The sequence below is a fragment of the Rhinolophus ferrumequinum genome, chromosome 13, assembly GCF_004115265.2.
Source record: "Rhinolophus ferrumequinum isolate MPI-CBG mRhiFer1 chromosome 13, mRhiFer1_v1.p, whole genome shotgun sequence".
Lineage (NCBI taxonomy): Eukaryota > Metazoa > Chordata > Mammalia > Chiroptera > Rhinolophidae > Rhinolophus > Rhinolophus ferrumequinum.
The window spans coordinates 49,558,581-49,581,534 of NC_046296.1; the positions used below are offsets into that span (position 1 = coordinate 49,558,581).

The 22,954-nt window shown below is 34.5% G+C and overlaps 1 protein-coding gene across 1 annotated transcript; it reads right to left on the reverse strand.

Moving 5' to 3' along the window:
• Positions 1 to 4,456: 4,456 nt before the first annotated feature.
• YIPF4 (Yip1 domain family member 4) lies at positions 4,457 to 22,684 on the reverse strand. Its single transcript, XM_033125430.1, has 6 exons — positions 22,349 to 22,684; positions 14,236 to 14,389; positions 12,364 to 12,535; positions 9,522 to 9,599; positions 8,324 to 8,437; positions 4,457 to 5,545 (listed from the first exon to the last, which is right to left on the reverse strand). Exons 1-6 carry the CDS (start codon positions 22,425 to 22,427, stop codon positions 5,408 to 5,410), a joined length of 735 nt encoding a protein of 244 aa, XP_032981321.1. The 5' UTR covers positions 22,428 to 22,684; the 3' UTR covers positions 4,457 to 5,407.
• Between the last annotated feature and the right edge of the window lie 270 nt (positions 22,685 to 22,954).

Sequence of the window (22,954 nt, forward strand, 5' to 3'; positions counted from 1 at the left end):
TACAACCCTTCTTCTTCCCCATTAATGGTAACCACTAACCTGACTTTTACAGTGGTCGCGTGTCACCATGCAGCAGTTACTTGTTTTTTATGAGAATGACTTTGCAAGTTGGATTGTGGTATCCAAATTGATTAAAAATTAATCAAACTGTACACTAGTGAATTTTGTGGTGGGTAAATACTGTGTTTATGATAAAGCTGTCTAAAAAAAGACTGCTGGGGGAGGAGGGGTTATCACTTTGTGAGGGGTGTAAATGTCTAATTTTTACATTGTTTTGTACACCTGAAACTAATAAAATATACAAATAAAAAGCTGTTAAGTGCAAGAAACTAAAATAAAATAAAAAAGGACTTTGCACCTCCATATGTATCCCTAAATACGATAGCTTAATTTCGCCTGTTTGAACTTCATATAAATGGAGTAACACAGTACAAGTTCTTTGGTGTCTGCTTCTTTCACTCAATATAACACTGAGACATTCTCCATGTTCTTGCATGTGGCTCTAGCCATTCATTTTCATTGCATTGGATTCCACCTTATCCTATTTAGCCACTCTATTTTGATGAGCATGCTGCTTCCAATTTTTGGCTATTATAAGAGACATGTGCCACATGTCTCTTGTGGCACACGTACATGCGTTTCTATTGGGTATTGCATATCTTGGCCTTTAGTATTAAAAGCACATGTTTCTGATACCATTTCTAATCAAAATCTCTGACAAAGAAAACATGATTTAGAATGTCAGGTATGGCATAGTGCCAACTTACCTGTTCAATTTCATAAACTACTAAACTTTAGCCCAATGGATTTTCATTTCTTTCTACTCACCTGCTATTCCCTCTGCCTAGTTAATTTTACTTATTCCTAAGATTTCAGTTTAGGCATCATTGCCTCAGGGAAGGTTTTTTCTCATCTTGTTCCTCCATTGTACACTTTTTTTGCCTTGCCATCAGACCTCTCTTTCTCCATTTGTTGCACTTGTTTCACAATTTGTGAAATAAACTGGCTGTCTCTTTAATACTGGCTCATTGCAGTTACGGTGTGCATGTGTGGTCTTTTTTGCATATCACTGCACCTAGCACAGTACCTGGCACAGAGGAAGGGGGTCAATAAATAATTGATGAATATCTATTATCCCTTCACATTCAGGGTACCCAATTCAAATGCTATTTCTTCTGAATGTTTCATTCTTAAGGCCACCACCAGTACTATCCTTTGAAGATAAATCTGTATTAGGCAAGAGATTTTCTTTAGTCCCATTTGGCAAAGAAGATTGAAAACAATCTTAGCACCTAAGCCCATCATCACGAACAAGAATATTTTTACTGTTTTCTGTGGAGAGATTATCATATTACAAAACATATTATCATATTACAAAACATATGGGTTGTTTCACTATCAAATCATGAGCACTATTTAAATGATACTTTACATAGCAACTAATTAATTCCACAAAAGCAAGTAGGATCATCATAAAATCAAGCAAAAATGTAAAATTTCAATTATTTATCTTCACCAAGGAGTGGTTATGTGAATACCAGCAAACCACTTTTATACTATTTTCTCTTTATCGACAGACGACAGATTTTTCCCATAACCAGTCATTCTGTGTAATTTCACTAGATCCTGTGTAAATACTTTGGTAAGCTTTCTTGTTTGTTTGTTTGGTTTTTAATAAAAATTGCTCAGTGACAATTATGAAAAAAACAAAATTTCTATTCTCGATAAACCTAATTTACTTATATTCCAATTGTTAATTTAACAAAATTATTACAAGTAGGAAAGAATATACACCCCCACCAAGTATCAGTAATCTGTGTATGTCCCAATACAAGTTAAATTAAAAATATTTTATAAAAAATATTTTATCATATTAATATCTATACAAAATCTCAGTGATAGCATCAGCATTCCACTGAACTGTTCAGAAGGGATGTTTAATGAATTTTTTTCGAGCACTTGCAAACTATAAACTAAATATTGTTAAAGTAAAAACTTATGGATATCTTGGTGAAAAGTAGAAAAGTTGAAACCAGGGTTACTACCAATATAAAATGAATGTAGGGAATTATTTTATTAATGCCATCTTAATCATCCTGACATTCCCAAAATTTACCTCCAAAGTGCAACCTCAGCACATCGACAGAATTTCAAATGAGAAACCTAACCCTAAGCTTTATGTTTAATAATATATGTCTTGTACAAGGAATATTTTCTTAACCATTTCTTTTCAGACCACTATACCCCATAAAGACACAGGAGGGCTGAAAATTTATACCAGTTTGTTATAAAGAAAATGTATTCACAAGTGCAACTTTCTTCCGAAAAATATCATGATTTCAAGAGCAAAGATATAAGAATGTCTAGTCTTGACTGATGTCAAAATCATATTTTGGGATATACTTAAAAAGTGGCAACAGATTCTCAAACTATTACCAGGAAATTGTACAAATGAGGAACAGAGCACTTGTAATTAAGTTTCTAAAGGAAAATTAAAATGTAATAAATACGAGGATAAGATGTAATACAGAGTTCAATTAAAGAACTATCTATGAAAAAGGATAACAAAACACTATTATTTTCTGACTAAAATATTTGGTAGAAAACTGCTGAGTGTGATAGGGTGACTTTTAGCTTAGAACATATTTTAACAAAACTTAACAAAAGTGTCACAATACCCTAAATTTTAAAACTGACTAAAATATGCCTTAATAAAGTAAAGGTAAATAACAATCATCTTAAAATATTCACTTATTTTTGATGAATATGAAAAATATTGTTTTTATTAGTTTGTAGAAGCATTATTTTATTCAATGTTTTAGTACATCAAAAATTTAAAACTGACTAAATTTTAAACAATATTTAAACAAAAACATCTATCTCATTTTAAGTCAATGAAAATTTTCACTAATTTAGAACTCTATATTAGTATATTAACATTTGGGGAATTTTTGGAAACAGATACATTATTATATATAAAACTGTCTTACAGACCTTAGAAATAAGCAACTTCAATAATGGTTCATAAAACTTTACAAATCTTCCTAAATTTTTTTTAATACAATGAAAATTATATATAGACTTTGATTTTTAATCAAAATTCAAATTATTTTACAATCAATTTGAAACAGAAGTATGTCTCAATCCTTTAATTGAGGATTAACGTTCATCAGGATTACTATAACTGATAACACTTAAAACACACACACACACACACACACACACACACACACAAAACTAGGAGAGACTATCTAGCTAGTTGTTTTAAAAATACTAATGAACTAATAATTACGTTAGAAATCATCATTTAAAAATCAATATGATTTAGAAAACATTATATAAAAATTCAAGAAGAGAACATTGTTATGGTCAGCTTACCATTATTAACTGTAGCAGTACTATATCTTTTACACATTTACAAATCATGTTTTCCATCTGAATCTGTTTTAACTGCTTTGCTCATTAGCTATGAAGATATTAGTCGAGCCTAGAACATTGTAAATTGTATTTATATATTATATTCCCTAAACAGGGCAGTTCCCAAGATTAAATGCTGTTATTTTTAAATACCTCTTTGAACACAAAGACCTCATTTTATCTTCTATCATTATGAATAAACATGATAGCTTAAAAAATTTAACCATTTTTTGATGTAGTTGGTTTTAAAAGTCCTTGACTATTGCTTAGTAAAATTCTACCCCCTAGCACGGACCCCCAAGCTTTTTGGAAAAGATTCCAGGGTCAACACTATGAACATCAAATATAACATCCACTGTAACAAAGTACTGACCTCAGGAACTTCTTAAGTGTGCCAAATGTTTATTTTACAGTTGCTGCTTCTGTAGCTATAGATTGTTCCTCACTACTTCATATTATTTTAGGTTCTAAAAGTTCCATCACTCTGGTGCTTCTAATCTGTTTTCCTAAACTTGTTATAAAAAATCAGCATATGCAATTTTCCACATTATTCTGGCTCAACGGTAGCTCCACACTTCCTGCAGCTTAAAATAAGATTTTCCTTTCTTTTTTGGCAGGGGAGAGGGTAAAAGGAAGAAAGATGGGCTTGACGTCTTGCTAATTTAATTTGTAGGCTTGCCTCAGAGTTGCTGGGTATTTCCTGATTGATAAACTTACTAAAGGAATACATACCAAGAAATGGTCACGTTATCATATTGAGGACAGCAGTAAGTCTTGCAGCTGAGACTATAAAGGATAATATAAGAATTTGCTACTAGCTATTAGGCATTTGCTGTTTTACGAATGTAAATATTTTATCTACTTTACAAAGTAATATTAATGAAAGGTACATATATAGTCTATGAAATTATCTGCAACAAAAATTTCATTAGCTAAAATTTCTTACCATTTCCCTTAGCAAGTATTGTACATTTGTTAGAGTACTTGATACTTGTTAAAATATCAAGTAATACAGGACAAGATGTTATAAAACAGAACACACCGCTAGGAAGCATTTTATTTTTTTCTACTTCATATATAACATTGGACCACAAGATTTTAAAGGTCTCTTTCCAGCAACGTTTATGACTTAGGAGTGTCACTTAATAATATTTACTGATGCTATAAATATTATCGCTTTTCTACATATTGACAATTTTAATGAATGCCATATCCATTATACTTTTGCTCCTTTGGTCAGAAATATAAACAGAAATTTAAATCAGATGTTTAGATATTCAAAAATGGTTTTTAAAAGCACACCCAAACAAAGTAAATCTACATCAGTAACTGTTAAAATTAGTATTAGCTGTTATTAAGAATTCTTAACAAGGACATATTGAAGTATGTGTAAGATTTTAAAAACTATATACAATTTAAAAAACAAATTTAAATTTATAAATTAGAAGACTAATGGCCAAATTAAAGAAAGTTTAAGCATCCGATTTAAAATATCTTAATTTTTCGGCTATTCATAAATATATTTTGTGAATAATAAGAATTATTTCATAAATATAGATGTATAAATATAAATATATATCTACAGGATCTGTGATGCAGGAGAAAACCCTTTAAAGAAAAAAAATTGCACTTTTAGATTATCAGGATGTTGTCATTTTTCTGCTTTAAGTGAAGTATAATTACCATTCCAGGTGTTTTTGGCACAAGTATTTAGGTGAATATTAACACAATCTTAAAAACACAATGCTTTTATATTTTATTTAGTGGAATATGAAGAATCAAACAGAATTTAGACTTCTGACCAAAAAAATCCAGATAACTGCAATTGCTTAAATACAAAAAATAATTGGTTTAAAAAAACCTTAAACCTGTCTTTACATGTGGAATATGTAAAATTTTACCAGTAATGAGTTTTCTTCAATCCCTTCAGCAAAAGTTCCCAGCCTTCACACAGATGTAACATTGTCTTTTTCTACTCACATGACTTAGATCACACCCCAGTATATAAGGACAAAAAATAAATGTATAATAAAAAGATTGGATAAATCAGAAGAGGCTTTTTGGTCTTGAATTCTTCACCCACTAACAATGAAGCAGCACTGTAGGCAGCCCAAAATACACCAAACAGCTTTAAAAAACAAACAAAAAAGAAAAAGGGTAGCATATTAGCAAGTCAATTAATATTCTGGGTATCAAAGAGAAAAAAATATTTACAATATCAATACTGTTTAAAACAATCCTGACAACCAATTGTGGCACACAGTAAAAAAAACTTATTGAGAATGTTTAAAACTTATTAAGAATGTTAGCCCTTGCTCTGCTCCTTGACTTCTGCAAATGAAGTGTTTTGTTATCAAACTTGTCTAATCAAAAGAATCACCCGGGGTGCCTATTAAAAAGAGAATTCTGGGGTTCACTCTAGTTCTGAATAAATCAGATTTTCTAAGAAAAGGGTCCAGTTATTAATCTTTTTAACAAGTGTCCCTGGTGATTTAAGATAAGTCAACTTTTGGAAAAAGTATTATTGGGCCAAACTGCTGAAAGAAATTTGATTGCTGAAGGAAAACGACTTGATCCTTACACAGTAGAAATGTTTTCCTTTATTTTCTTCTAAAAAGTAGAAAAACAGATTAAGTGAAAATTTTTCACAATGTTTATTAAGTATCACAAAATTTCCCCAGGAGTAGATAGAAGTGTAGGATTAAATAAAAAGGAGGGAAAAAACGTAACATTTTGGTGAAGAATTTTAAAAAACATACTGTTGTTTTCTGATTATACACATATCTAATTTTAAATTTTTTCCACTGGAAATTTATGTAAATACTTATTGATATAGTCACTTTTTACGGAATAAAATGAAAGGAAGACCTTCAAGGGTAGAAATCAGGATAACTATGATAGGAAACAGTTTGGCACATCATTGGCACAGAGCAGGATTTGTCATTCGGGGTCGGGTAACTGTTGTGGGAAGCTGTCCTATGCATTGTAGGATGTTTAGCAGTCCCCCCGGCCTCTACCCACTAATACGAGTAACATTCCACCCCACTTCCAATTTGAGACACCCCAAAATATCTCCAGATATTGCCAAATGTATTTGGGGGGGTAAAATTGTCCTCAGTTGAGAGCCACTAGCACAAAAGTAAAAAATAAATATTGGCAGACTGGTTGAAAATGTATTTGAGATGGTCCGACCTTCTACCGTGCTTTTTAAACTAAAAACAACAACAACAACAACAACGAAAGACCTACAAAATATTTTAAGCCTACAGAAAAGTATAGGGAAATATATGGAATAATTATGATCAAATTGCATTTGTACGTCATGATTCAATTTTTTTGTTGTAAACAAATGCTTAAAGATTAATAAGAATTATAGATTTAATGTTTCAGAAATTAATGGTTGTAGATTAAACTGTATTCTAGTGCTAGAGTTAAATAATGAGTTATGCAATATATTTCTCAACAAACCTTGGAATGAAACAAGAAACATGTGTAATAATAGCTCACTATACACAGAAGATTAAGTGATTAGGAAAAAATTTTGGCAAAAGAAAAATCTGAAGCTTAAAAACAATTTTGTCCTGAGTTTTTAATGATATAAATAAGACTTTTTCATTTTATAATAATACATTCATATGCTGCATAAAGAATGTTAAATACCAATTTTCAGTTGAACTTGATGACTAAAAATGACTACAGAACACAATTTTAGCAATTTTGGGTGTAGTGTCAGCAGTATTCAAACAGTCTTTAGCCCAATTATTAAAAAAAAAAAACCCACACAAGCAGGAAGTGATCATGAATGACTTCAGTAAAGTAGTATGTTCACTAAGGCTAGATAATGAAATGCCAGCATGGGCCTAGCTCCTGCACTGCAAGACTTTTAAACTAAGTGCTAATAACTATTAGCACGATAAAAACTATTTTTGGATTAGAATGTAGAAGAAAGAAAGTAGTTGTTGAGATTCCTATTTTGCAGAAGAGAGTAAGAAATCTCCCCAAGGCAAACAGCAAGTTAAGTGGCAAAACCAGGATTTGAATTCAGAACTGACTGGTTCCAAAATCCACATTCTTCTCAATATCCAATGCTTATATATCAGGACTAGCATGTAGTTACCCAATGCTAAATGGAATAATTTCTTTTATATTGGAATAATAATGAACTTTAAATAAAACCAAATGTCATAAAAATTAAATGGCTCTACTTAAAAAATACTTTAGTGTAAAGCTACATAATAGTAGTTCTGAAAGTGGTGGTCTTAAAAAGTTCTATTTTTCCATAAAGAAAAAAAACAACATTCACTGTGTAACATACATACATGTGCTAAAGCAGTCATTTATTTCCCAAAGTTGTTCAAAATTAGTAAATGCCAAAATTTAAGTTATATTACTACTGATTATTAATAATATTATCAGTAAATGTTTAAAATGGGGACAAATGTTAATATAAATTTAATACAGCACAAAGAAGTCTTTACCTGTGCAATACAGAATAACCAATTTATTAGAACCATGTCTATCATATTTGAGGTTACTATTCAAATAGGAGTTATTCAATAAATGTCTAGTGGACTTCCAAATAAATATTTCCCATAAAATCTAAGTCAGATAAACTCATATTATAAGCACAGAGAAGAAAAATTCAATATTAATAAAAATTCTCTGAGTGTAATTATCTTGAGGACTGATTTGATCTTGTTCTTTATTCCCCTCTACACATGCATTATAATTTCTGGGGATTAAAAAGAGGAAAAAATACAATTGGTAAAATCAGCGAGTAAGGTCTTTAATCCAAAATACTACCAATTGTTCGATAAATATAGACTACAATATTCTTAACCAGAGAACTATTATACTTTTGTTATTGGAAAATAGTTAACTACTTTTTATAATACACAATACTCACTTTTATAAGCGTAGACACCACTTCAAATGATCCAACCACCACAAGTACAGGGGCTATTACAATGAGAGGAAGTAATGAATATCCTATAACTCCAAGAACTTGGCCATATGCAACCTGTGAATTTTCAAATTTTAAAATAAATATCATAGAAATCAAGAGACTCATTTTAATCACTAATATCATTTTAATCATTAATATCATAAATTCTCTGTTGTAGTTATATAAATGTGACTATAAAGAAATCATGATGTATTATACCCCTTATATTTCAAATTATTACATACTATGCTATGTTTTTCCTATACATACATACCATGATAAAGTTTAATTTGTAAATTAGGTAAAAGATTAACAACAGCAACTGAAAATAAAATAGAACAATTATAATAATATACTGTAATGAAAGTTATGTGACTGTGGTCCCTCTCTCTGATAACTGATCTGATAACCTAGAGTGCTACTAAGTGACTAACAGGCAGGTGTATATACAGTGTGGATACTAAACAAAGGGATGAATCACATCCTGCACAGGATGGCACAATATTTCATCATCCTACTCAGAATGGCAAGCAATTTAAAATTTATGCATTGTTTATTTCTGGAATTATCCATTTAATATTTTTGGATGGTGGTTTATCACAGGTAACTGAAACTGCAGAAAGTGAAACCCCAGATAAGGGGGAATTACTTGCAAAAATATAAAACAATGCCACTCTTCTCACTAACTTTTTTGTTTAGAAAACAGTTATTTTCCTTTAAAAGGTATTATTTATGCTAAAATGTATTTGGTTTTTTAGTTTTAAATGAATAAATACATATTTAACATTTTTACTTTAGTTTCTAACATGGTAAATATTGATAACTATATCCCATATAAAGAAATCCTTTGGGGACTCTCAATAAGTTTGAGAATTGCTATAACAGAGAATAAATTGTACGCTTTCCTAAAAAGCTGTAATCTACTTATGAGTGGGATGGAATCTTTTCTTTCTGCTTCATTTCTTGTATCATTTCTTGTAACATTTACTGAGTATGCACAATACTAATATGTTGATCATCTTAAAGAAAGTAGCATAACCTAAGAGCAATTCTAGCACAAGAAACAATTATGATGAATATAGCTATTGATGGTAACTGCAGTATCAAAAATAAAGCTTACCATAAAAAACAAAGGCTATTTTCAAAATGAACCACTTACTTCTCCACCAAGAACTCTGGCCAGTAAGAAAATTGTTAGTGAACCAAATATCCAAATGGTTATAATCCATGAGACCACCTTTAGGGAAAAAAAAAATTTCATGCAATTAATATCTTTATACCAAATAAGCTGATAATTTCCCAGGAAATCAATTTTCTGCCATATAAGATACTTTGGTATACCCAATTTCAGGTCACAGAGAGTTTGTTTGGGTTCCCAGGTATCTTTACAAAATTTAATAAGAACACAATGTGTAATGCAATTTTATATCCAAATTGAACATTTAGTAATGATCAATTACCTAAAGAAATCTCAGTATTTCAAGATCTATGATTACTGTAAAGAGAGAATAAAGTGTTTACTCCCAACCCCCTGGTTGACAGCATCCTGCAAGGAAAATTCATCCCTGAAACAAGCTACCAGTCTACTCAGGAGGTCTTTAAAATTTATATTAATTATACATTTATCCAAGTAATAGGATATGGGAGACATTTCAGATCATTTTAACTTCTGAGACTTAGTGTAATAATAATACATGCACATATTTCCAAGTTCTGTCTGCTTGGAGGGTCTAAAAATGATAATGCCCCAGCAGCTACATAAACATACTTATTGCCCAGGTTCTGGTTTCTAAATATCATTCTGCATTAAAAGGAATTAGGAATCCTTAATTCCAGGGCTGATGCAGTTAAAAATAAAAGGTAAGTCCAGAACACTTTTTGGCATCAGAGGGAAAGGAAATGCTCAAAAAAGGATGGGAATATGTCGAAAGGACACAGAAGCTAACCTGAAGGAGCTCCCAATGGCTAAAGCTGCAACAATCTGAGCAATAAAACAAATGATGATAATATTGTATTATAATCCAGAAAATAAAATAAATATCCATGAGTCTATACTGACATAAATAAATGAATGATTACTGGCAAAGAAGGGGTAGATGTGCCATAGAGAATACCAATTAACACATATAGAAGAAATGAGGAAAATAGAAAATCACCATTCAGTCAACAATATAGTAATTATTATTGCACGCAATATCCATCAATAGATGCTAAAATTAGTAGGCTAAAGTTTAATGAGAAATAGGATGTTTGCATAGTCACAAAGTGTAAGATATTTATTACTTGAAAAGGTAAAAACAGCAATTTCACAGTGAGGGAGTTGGGCAGACACTACCCTATCACCTAACCAAGTAATCAACATTAAACAGCACCAGCAATAAGCCATCAATATCATATAATCCCTGATTGTACGTAGAGAAGGGCACAATGTCACTTCTGTGGTATTCTTGACAAAAATACCACAGAAATATTCTTGACCCCAATCCAGTCATAAGAAAACATCAAGCAAAGCCAAACTGAGCAACATCCTATAGAGGTAGTAATCTTCTGTTTTTAGCTTTAGAACTCTTTATTCAAATGAAAGATTATACAAAATAAATAAAATTAGAGATATTCTAGAAGGATTGGTAGGAGACCAGAGATCCCATTCAATTTCTTCAATGGTCCTTATACTTTTAACAGAATACCTGATATAAACCACTGAGCTAAAATAAATATAAATACAATAGGATCTTGCTGTGAGGAGACTACTCTGGGTTATCTGGGTGAGCACTAAAAGTAATCAAACTGTCCTTAAAAATAGAGACAGGGGCCAGCCCGGTGGCTCAGGCGTTGGAGCTCCGTGCTTTTCACGCCGAAGGCTGCTGGTTCGATTCCCACATGGGCCAGTGCCAGATGGCTCAGTTGGTTGGAGCGTGGGCTCTCAACCTCAACGTTGCCGGTTTGACTCCTCAACTCCTGCAAGGGAAGGTGGGCTGCGTCCCCTGCAACTAACAATGGGCAACTGGACGAGGAGCTGAGTTGCGCCCTCTAAAACTAAGATTGACAGGACAACAACTTGACTTGGAAAAAAGTTCTGGAAGTACACACTGTTCCCCAATAAAGTCCTGTTCTCCTCCCCACCCCCAAAAAAAGGGGCAGAAGGAGATTTGACAACAGTAGAGAAGTAGAAAATGTGACCATGAAAACAGAGACTGCATTGATGAGGCCAGAAGCCAAAGAACACTGGGAACCTCTAAGATATGGAAAGAGGCAAGCAAGAGATTCTTCCCTCGAGTCTCCAGAGGAACCAGCCCTGCTGACATTGTGATCTTAGCCGTTTCACACTCATTTTGGACTCCTGACTTCCAGACATGCAAAAGAATCAATCTGCATTGTTTTAAGGCACTAAACTTGTATAAATTTATTACAGCAGCAACAGGAAACTAATTCAATTCCAAATCACTCTGTGGTAAAGAGTCATTTTTTACTCCTCTAAAGACTTAAACTAGGGATCAGGGAGTGATGTGTGTATGTTGTGTTCTGATGATAAAGACCCTGAGAGTAGGATGAAGTATTATATGAAAACTAACATTAATGGAATCCTTGTCATTTATTAAAATGTTTATTTTAAAAAACAGAACTAAAAGGAACAAAAGGTAAGAACAAGGCTATAAGTTTTGCGTTTCAAACTCTTCACTCCTTGGGGAAATCAGAAAGGGCATGGGCAGACTTTTTGGTTACTTCTACTCAACTGGGAGAAGTTCCATCCATTTACCCTAGTTGCTACACAAATACTAATATTTTCTACATGAATGATGATGTAGAAAAGTTTGGAAAGCATTAATCTAAGGCACTCCCCATATATTTAATTAATAGTTCCAGGGATGTACAAGTGAGAAATAATGGGTAAAGGTAAAGCATTTCTCAAATATAATGCAGTATTATAGTTAATATTTGGCTATCTTTAATTTTAAAACTCTTAAAATATTTAGAATTTGTATAAAGCAAAATATACTTACCCTAAACTGTCCATATAATGATATCATGGAAAAGAAAAGAACGACAGCCAGAGGACCCCAAAAGTCAGGATTGTCTCTCACCACTTGTCTATTAAAACCAAGTGACGGCATTGGCATCAAAACACATCGGATTTTGTAGTAAATATCCTTTAGATCGATATCCAATTCCTCCCTATAATTGTAAGATAAACATTCTTAAAAGAAACACACTTCTGAATACTAAGACAGCTGCAGTAGAATTTAAGTTTAAATACAATGGTATAGTCTACATAGGTAAAAAAACCATTTGCATTTGAAGTATTGTATTTCACTGAATTCCAAGTGATATTCACTGATATTCAATATTTCAATATCTCTAAAGTTGGGCTGCTTCTCACAATTGCTGGTGTCTTACAATTGTTGTCATCCTGGAGTGAAGCCAAGTGCTTCCAAGGTCTGCCTTTCCTTTTGCCAGTCTCCTGGAGGCACTACCAATTTGGGCCAACTTTAAATAAAATTCTCTGGTTGAGACTTTTTTGGACCATATCGATAATTCAGACTATAATCCTGTAGGAGCACTGGTGTGGGGTTTACATTCTCAGGGGAAATTTTTCTTCCAACACTCCAAAACTAGTGCTAAATTGAGAGAAGTAAACTTCCCTGCTGTCTCTTTGTAAGATGGGTGATTTCTTACTTACCCTTACACTAAGAACATAGCCCTTTGATGTCCTAGCTTTATGCTGTCTTAAGCACTTTTTCTTTCTACTGAGAAATGTAAAATAAAGGCATCTTATAATCCATAGTACTTTAGACTTGATGAAATATGGTATATTAACATAGAAATAGGATGCTTTAACACTTCATCTACCAATAATTACTACATAGAATAATTCGGTAATGCTTTGATTTTAAAAGCTCTAGGTTCTCATTCCAAAATTGTTCAATTCTTTACTTTTCCCCAAGTGATACATTGTCACTTCAAAAAACATATGAGGGCCGGCCCAGTGGCTCAGGCGGTTAGAACTCCATGCTCCTAACTCCGAAGGCTGCTGGTTCGATTCCCACATGGGCCAGTGAGCTCTCAACCACAAGGTTGACAGTTCGATTCCTCGAGTCCCGCAAGGGATGGTGGGCCCCGACCCCCTGCAACTAAGATTGAACGGGGCACCTTGAGCTGAGCTGCTGCTGAGCTCCCAGACGGCTCAGTCGGTTGGAGCGCGTCCTCTCAACCACAAGATTGCCAGTTTGATTCCTCAACTCCTGGAAGGGACGGTGGGCTGCGTCCCCTGCAACTAACAACGACAACTGGACCTGGAGCTGAGCTGTGCCCTCCACAACTAAGACTGAAAGGACAACAACTTGACTGGGAAAAAGTCCTGGAAGTACACACTGTTCCCTAATAAAGTCCTGCTCCCCTTCTCCAATAAAAAAAATCTGGTAAAAAAAAAAGGCCCCTCCCTACAGTCGTCTCAGTGGTCGCTCTAGTATTTCTATATGAGAGAGATTGTGGAGTGGTAATGTTTTTGGAAGTCTTGATCTGTCTTAAACTGAATTTCCACAGCATGCACCCATGCGCTCTCCTTTTCTAGATTGCATGTTTACTTGAGGTAAGCCCTAACAGTTTGAACAGTTTATGGGGTGGGGTGTATGTGGGTATCTGTGTGCGTGCGCATGCATGTGCTATGATTCTTTTAATTTTTGCCATTTAATAGGTTAAAATATTCTCTTATTATTTCAGCTTTTTAAATTACTAGTAAAATTGAAAAAAGCCCTAACTTTTGATCAAAAAGGTTAACATTTTCCATACTTATCTTTAATTAATAATGAAAAACTGTAATGATCCCACAGACAACCCTGAAAAACCAAAAACTACACATTACTATTTTTACATACAAGAGGGGCTTGTTATCATCAGGATCATCATCTTCGACTTCCAACAACCAGCCATATCCTCTTTGTCTCAGAAATGTAGTCGCTGTAGATTCTTTGATAAAATCTCCACCAAGGTTTAATTTGACATCTGGGGCTCCTATTGAACCACTGAGCTCTTAGGAGAAAAGAGGACAAAAGTATCAACCAAGGTAAAATGTGTGAATTTTAACTAATATGAGTGTATATTCAACTAAGACAATTATCGTTTTAAGATCTATTGTATACAGTCTTCATATTTTAAAGTTAGAGATACCTAAATACCATCTTTTATTTTACAACAAGAAAAGATGAGAGAGGTGAAGACATAGAAAGGTTCTGCAGCTAATTAGCTGGACTGGTACAAGAATCTAGACTGGTAACAGTAACTTTAAATCTTAAATGGAAGATATATACAAAATAGAATACACGATACCATTTTGGATTCCTTTCATTATTATATACATTGTGTGCTTCAGAACAAAGTGATTGTATAGATTCTTTTTAAAGGCATTACACACACACACATACACAACACACACACACATATACACACAAACCACTAGACATAACTTACTTGCTAAAGGAAAACTATACATTACTTTCTAATGTATATATTCACACATTCTTTCACTTAAATCACCAAATATCTATACTAAATGCTTCATACATGAATGCTTAGCTATAGGTAAATGTGACTAGTAAGAGTTCCCTGCTATTTCAGGGACTTTTCTTTATGTAATTATATCATTCATCTTTAGTTTTGGCAAAAATATAGGGTTTTCTTTTAGATCAGCTCTAAAAAAAGATGAAGAGATTCAGTTACCCACATTAAAATATAAATTCCGTTCACAGTCTGTACAGTAGCTTAAGGTTACAGATAATCACAATAGTACAAATGTCACATTTTCTGATTGAAAAAAAACTGGGAATAGTGAAGAACTTGCTTGAGGTCATACAGGAATTAAGAAGAAAAGACACATTTGTAGGACCAGACAACATGCACTAATAAACACCATGTTTTTATGTGGTTAACTAGAAGTCACATGACTAGAGTGGTACTTTAGAAAATAATTTTGGCAACAGCAAACTAGAACATTCTTAACACAGACATATTTTCTCTGGAGATCACATACAGTAGAAAGAAAGGCTATTTTTAACCTAAATTTTAGGGTTAGCTTTTGAGAACAGCCATTAAAATTTTGGCTTAAACTTCAATCAATGAGTGGATCAATTATGAGCCACATCTTAGTCTGGTTGTGACAATTCTTGCAATTAATTATAATAAAGTGTGTATTCTGAAGCCAAGTCCCAGCTTAGCTACTAATTAATACAGCGAATCATTAATGTCTTCTGCTCTCCAGTTTCCTATTCAAAGTTCTTTCAAGGTTTAACATTATATGATTCTAAAAAGTTTTTATAAAGGAGTTTACTCAGCTAGAGATAAAATACAAGTATTTTTGAATGTACTGTCCTTTCTACTTAAATTTTAAAAATAGACCCTGTAGATGCCGTCTTAGAATCTTGGAATTAAAATATTCTCTCAGAATTACTTTTTGCTTCTTTGTCTTAAACTTAGTTGAAAATGAAAGTTGAAATTTAAGTAAAATTCCATTTCCAATAGGTACAAAGAGTCTTTTCTCAATTTAACAAGAGGGAGATTTAGATCAGGAAGTCATTAGTACAGCAGTGACATTAAAGGTTTTGGAATTATGAGGCAGGAAAGGACCTTAACAACTGTTTCCTGACCTGTAGAAAGGACTACACTTAAAGTCCTTAATCTAAACCAAGAAAGGATATATAAATTATAGTGCTAAGGAATGCTACGATAAAGAATTGTAATGTTTAACAGTTTGTCCTAACGTGGATGCCCAAACCTCAAAAAGGCACCTTTAGCTTACAATTCATAGGAATGCCAGGAAGAGCAGTTTGACACATCCCCCAATATGCTCCTTCCAGACCCAATTAGGTATGGGCACATAAAAAAACCCAACAAAAAAGACCAAAAAATTGGTAGTTAACCTAACATGTTAGTAAGCTAACAAGTAAAGCATGTCAAAAAACAAGGAGAAAGATTCCAAATCACTCCAGGAGCACAGCTATCTTAAGTTAAACCAGAGTAAGAACCAGCTAGCTTGGTTGTCAACTCTTAGGTATCCAGAATTAAAAAAACAGTAACTTTAAATTAATTCCTTCTTACTACGCTATGTATAATATTCTTGTCATTTTCTAAGAAAGAAAAATGTAAAGATAATAAACAATAAGTAAAGAAAAATGTAAATATAATAAAGATAAAAGGAAGTCATCTTTGGAAAAAATAATATATTTGTGATTACTTGGTTAATGTTTGTAAGTTCCAGGTGGCAGGAACTAAGTGTTTTTGTTGCAGTTTTGTTTTGATCATATATCCCAAGTACTTATAATAGAGTCTGGTCCTAAGTAGGCAATGTGCTGGTTGAACGAATTAATTAATAGTAGGCCAAATAGCTGCATATAGCTTAAATCAAGAAGTGACATTAAAGACTTTTAATAAAACAAATACACAAAATTAGATTTGAATTTTGGAAACATGATCTTAGCTGCACTATGGAGGATTGACTTAACAGGAGAGAAATTTGAGCAGGGAGTATGGTCAGGAAGTAATAGTAAAGAGTATAGATAAGAAATGGTAAGGACTTGAACTAAGGCAGTGTCAGTAGAGAGGGAAAAATAATTATATAGTTATTCTAGAGCTATTCTGAAATAATTTTATTGGCCAACTGAATATCAGAAAGTGAGAGACAGACTAGAGTCAAGTTTCTAGCCTTTGGCAAGAGGTACTCTATCACAAACATTAAGTAATTTTCACTTTAGTACCTCCCTCATTTTCAAGATTAATCAAGTAATCCATCAATAAATATTTATGGATTATTTATTTCTATAATGCAGAGAGTGATATAAAGAAGTGAGATACTTTGAGGAGTTTAAAATCTAATTGATAGTATATTTAAATAATGGAATATTATTCAGTCAGAAAAAAGAATGAGTTACTGATTCACGCTGCAACATGGATGAACCTGGAAAACATGCTGAGCAAAACAAGCTAGACACAAAATACTATATTACCCCATTTATATTAAATATCCAAAAGAGGCAAGCCTATAGAGATGTAAATTAGTAGGAGGCAAGTGGGAGAACGGAGAGTGAGTGAAAATGGGTACATGGTTATGGGGTTTCTTTTTAGAGCGACGAAAATGTTCTAGGATTAGATAGTGGTGATGATGGCACAACTTTGTGAATAAACCAAAAACCACTGTATTAGAAGCTTTAAAAAGATGAAGTTCATGGTATGTGAATTTATCTCAATAAAAAAATCTAACATAAGATGTGATACAAAATCCAATTAGTAGTGGAAAACACACTCTTCTGTAGGTAAACAGTGAGTATTTCCAACTGGTCATAGGTGCCATAGGAGTAAAGAGGCCTAAGCTATCAAGACAGGTGGTCAGGAAGGCTACGTGGAGGTAGAACCTGAATTTGCCCGGGGGGTGGCTGGCTGAGCAGAGAAGGAATGAGAAATCATTTCAAGGAAAAGAAATGGCAGGGACAAAGGCATGTGATTGGCACAGATTTCATCTCCAAAAGTTGTGGAAGATAGGTTGGGGACAAACTGTTAAGAGGGCTAAATATCAGGCCAAAAAACCCCACCTGTCTTTCATTTTATAGGCAAGTGTTCCTTTATGCGTGTTCTCTCCAATCTGGATCCTACCAGATGCCCTCCACAGAAGACTTCTAACGTTCACTAAGTTTTGAAAACCCTGCATACTACCATGCCCACTTGGAGTTTCAGAACTAATACTGGCATATTAAAGTCTCTGGGTATTCTGCCTTAAGGAAATTGGTTTAACTTAGCTTAAACATTATTTACTAAACTTAAGCTGTCACGGAACCTTTCCCTTTTGGGAAACACTGTCAAAGATAGTTCTGTAGATGATAGGAAACAAGTGAAATTCCAGCAGAGCGGTAGAGATTGCTGGATGCCGAGGAAATAGGAAATAACAGATAGTTTAGCTGTGAAAATAAGGAAAAAGGAAAGTAATAGATTTAATTAAAAATTCTGTCCATTAAGAGGGACCTGTGAGTGATGGCAGAGATGGAAGAAACCAGAGAAGAAATAGAAAATGCTAGAGAGAAAAACAGAGAAAAGAAAGGTTCCAAATAAAGCAGAGAGATATAGAAATAAAAGCAAAAAGCACTGGTAGAGGCTTATCCTAGGAAAGGAAAAAAGAAAACTTTCCTTTAAGATTTGGAGGAAAAAAATTAGTGTTCCAATATAAATACAAAGATATTTAGAGGTAGAAAAATATGAGAATGGGAAATGGCTATTGGGTGTTTTAGATCATCTTTCTCGCTTAGTGGTCTGTTCATGTCCTCTCCAACTGTTGAATTTCTGTTAAATTAGTGTTGGCTTCACTTCTAGTAGCACAATACCTTTATCTTAATCAAAAAGTATCATGTACTCATTCATTCATCAAACATTTACTGAGTTCCTGATACGTGCCAGGCTCTGTTTTAGACAGTGGGTATAATACTGGGAATAAAGCACAGTTCTAACAAAAGAGCTCATGGTCTAAATCAGCATTGTTTTATGTCTGTGAAAACTGAGAAGTATAAGCTACAGGGACTGCCTCCACCAATTATTTTACTTAGGTAGTTAAGAAGAATGCTCTTCCAGCTTTTCAATCTGAAAAACTCCTACTTATCCTTCAAAACATACCTCATCTGTCCCTGAAGACTTCCTTGATCCCTTCCTGCACAATTAACCACTTCCTCCTTTGAACCATACTTTTATTACATTTATTACATACAATGAAATTTTTAAATCTTTTTCTTATTAGGTCATTTCTTGGGGTCAGGGACTTCCTCATATTCAGTCCCTTGCAAATGGAGGTTCTCTCTCCATCCTACATATACAAAATGTTATTTATCCTTCAAAGTTTGGCAAAATATCACCTCCATCAAATTGTCCTTGATCTCCCAGCTAAAAAAAATTTCCTCCTCTTCTGATCTTTCATCATTTTAAATCAGTGCTTCTCAAGTTTTAATGTGCATATGAATCACTGAAGGATCTTGTTAAAATGCAAATTATGATTAAAGCAGATTCTGCATTTGCTAAGCGCCCAGGTAAACCCAATGCTGATTGAAGGTCTGTGGACGTAAACCAGGCAAATAATTAGTCTGTCTGATACAAAATAAATTCAAAGGATTGCTTTAAAGACTTCTATACTACACTTTGCATATGTATAACAGTATCATTACATTCTTGCATTTATACACCTGCATTTCATCACTGCTTTTGGATGTAGTTTCATACCAGAGACTTGAAATTTTGGTCTGTATTTCACTGTTCATTTATTGATTCATTTATTGGCTTATTCACACATAGCTCATGTTCTTTCAACTATACTTATGGATCCTGCTTTTAAACACATTGTCTTAAATAATTCTCACAAAGTGTTGTGTTTTTCATTTTATAGGTGACAAAATGGACGTTTATAGAAGCTATGTAACTTGCCCATTATCACAACTACTATAGGAGTCGGGACTTTAATTGAAGTCTTCTGGCACTACATCAAATAATTTTTTAGTTATTCCATCTAAAATGTGCTAAGTTTTGTAGTCCAAAGTATCAATGTCACATGAGATAAAAGAAAACAGTAATCATTTAATTCTGTAACAATTATTTTGTGATGTTTATATTCTGGGTTCCGTGGTAGGTGCTGGGACATAGAAAAGATTAGAGAAGTTTCTGTTTCTGAGGGACAGTTAAACAAGATTTCACCAAAGAAGCAGCATTTGAGTTCAGTCTTAAGTTTCAACTTGGGGTAAGGAGGAGAAAGGCATTTTAAGCATGAGGACCAGGATATGCATAGATATGGAGATGAAACATCGAGGGAGATTTTTGGACAAAAGGACATGTGTGGTCAAATAGTTAGGAAAGGTACCATTAAGGAGAGATGTGGATAGACTCTACAAGGAAGGTATACACTAAAAATATCTTTAAGACAAAAACATTCATGGTTAGAGAAACAGCATAAAATGGGAGAAGCAAGAATATACATGACATGCTTAGGAACCAAAGAAAAGACTTAGATTGCAGAGTCATGTTGGAGAACAATAAAAATTAAGTGTGGGGCCAGTTAATACTGAAATCCACACAGCAGCGTAACTGCTAACATGTATTGATCATTTCACTCTACCCGACATAGTACTGAGTGCTTTGCATCTGCAAAAGATTTGAGCACTTGGGTATTATTATTCCCTTTTTGTGTATAAGAATACCGAGGTTAAGAGAAGCTGAGTAACTTGCCCAGTATCATCACACAGATAGTAACTGGTAAAGGCATGATGCAAAACCAAGACTCTCAATGCTACACTTCAGATGCACTATTCGATTTATTAAAATATAACAAAGAGGCATCATGATTTAGTGGAAAGAAATCTGAGGAGACAGAACACTCGATCTCAATTACAGATCCTTCATTTGGAAGTTACTGAACTTCTCTAACCCTATTTTATTATAAAATGCAGGAATAATAAAACTCAGCAGGATTCTTATAAAGACCAACCAAGACATTTGCTTAAAATACTCTGTAAATTTCAGCTGTACAAAGTTAGACACATGAGGGTGTTATTATACAGATATCTACCCTTGTCTGTATATCCTTGCATGTAAAGGGAGTCTATATATCCTTGAAGGCTATATGGAGAAGTTTGAATAAACCTTATGAATTTTACTTATTCTAGGTTTCTTGGCTTAGTACATAGTCAGTGGGTTAGCTCATTATATTATTCTGTCAGATTTCTTAGGTGTATTTAAGAAAGGTAATTCCTGGGAGAAGGGAGGATATGAAAACTACATACACAGATAACAGGGGTTTGAACAAATATCAGGTTCTGATACTCAATGACAGACATTTTTTTTTCAAGCCTGAGAAATTAAAGTTGCTATGCCTTCCTAAGCACTATGCTACCAAAAACAAATGTAGATGAAACAAATTGCAATATTCTGGTTTGCTGTATTTCGCCAAAGTCATGTTAAATTTAAAAGAAATGTATCAGTTATGTTCTCTATGATAGATAACATTTTTATTTTACATTTTAAATTGTAACCAAAACTACAGTACTATTTTAAAAAAACCCAAAAAAACAATAATGAAAAAGCAAAATAAGGAAGACAAAACTAAAAAGGGAAAACAAACTGTACTAACTGATGCACTATGAAACCGGATTTCTGAGGAAATACTACATTCTTCTCTAGACTGCAATTTCTATAGGTAAATATAATTTATTTTTCCTATCAGACAGGAAGTCTGGTCACTGGAAAATCACTAGTGTACAAAGTCTAATAAAAGTAAAATTTGAAAATAACTAGCAAGGAAAGATTCCAGTTTCAGAGTCTGGTAAGGAACAGAAAAAAGGAGGTCAACAAATTTTCCTATGCTAGAGAGAAATATTCGTCAAAACAGTACAGGGCAATCTGCAGAAGCTATTGGGAACACCTAGCTGGATTACACGAAGTTTCGAATATACATGGGTCTATTTCTCTGAATATTGAGGTCAAACACTAAAAAACCAGGAGGAAAAGTGGGACGTCGCCAAGATATCAAATTCCACGTATTTGCAGCGCCGAATCCAATCCCAACAAAAGTTACCTATTGATAAATAACAGAGGAACACTGCGCTCCTTCCTCGTTCTCCTTTGACACCTACTCTGGACAAACAATCGTCTTTCTAAGTAACAAGTCATTTCAGAATTAAAATCTTCGGGTTCCGTGGATCCACTTGAGGTGGGCAAGTCACCCAGAAAAACCTGCCCCAGACGCAGTGGGGAAAGCCAGAGCCGACCAAAAGAACTTGGAAAGCTCCCCCAACTCCTCCCTCGGCCACTCGGGCCCTGTTGAAGGCCCCGCAGACGCAGAGGGCTTGAGTCACCAGTCAGCTTGCTGCCCGTCCCCACCCGGACACAACCACCTCAGCAGAAAGACCGTGCCGCGTCAGGCCGTGTCCTCCGAGGTGATGGGCCCGCCGGGGGGCGGGGGGGGGCGGTCAGTCTCACCTTCCGCATCAGCTGAGGAGACAAAGGTGAAGTCCCCGTTAGTGGGGGAATACGCCGGGGGCGGGCCCGGCGGCTGCATCTCGCGGCCCCTCAGAGCCTGCGGCGGTGGAGGAGGCTGCAGCAGGCCCAGGCCCCAAGGTGGCCACGGCGCCTACCCGCACGCGCGCCCTACGGTGCGGCCCGCAAGCAGGGAGATGCAGGCAGGAAACGAGACCCGCAACAAGCGCAGGGGGCCGCGGGGGCTACCCCGAGACTGCCCCCCCAAAGTCCTCTCGGTGGCGACCGCCCAAACACCACGACGCCGGCGCCCTGACAGGACCATAACAGTGACAGCGCAGCTGGGATTGGCTCTTTGTAATGTGCTCTCCCATTGGCTTCCGTAGCAATGTTCTGATTGGGTCGCCTGGTTGTTGATTCCGGAAGTTTACCCAGGACTGCAAGTTCCCTTCTAATTCGTGGACTAGTCTGGTTTCCACCTTCTTTTTGGCTGTTTTTGTTTCCTTTAAGCCTCGTCTCTTCTGGCTTTTCTTTACCTATTTCCTCCATATTTGTTAATTGGGTGGGTTGAAGAATTTTAGAACTAGGAACGTTTCTAGAAGTTAGCCC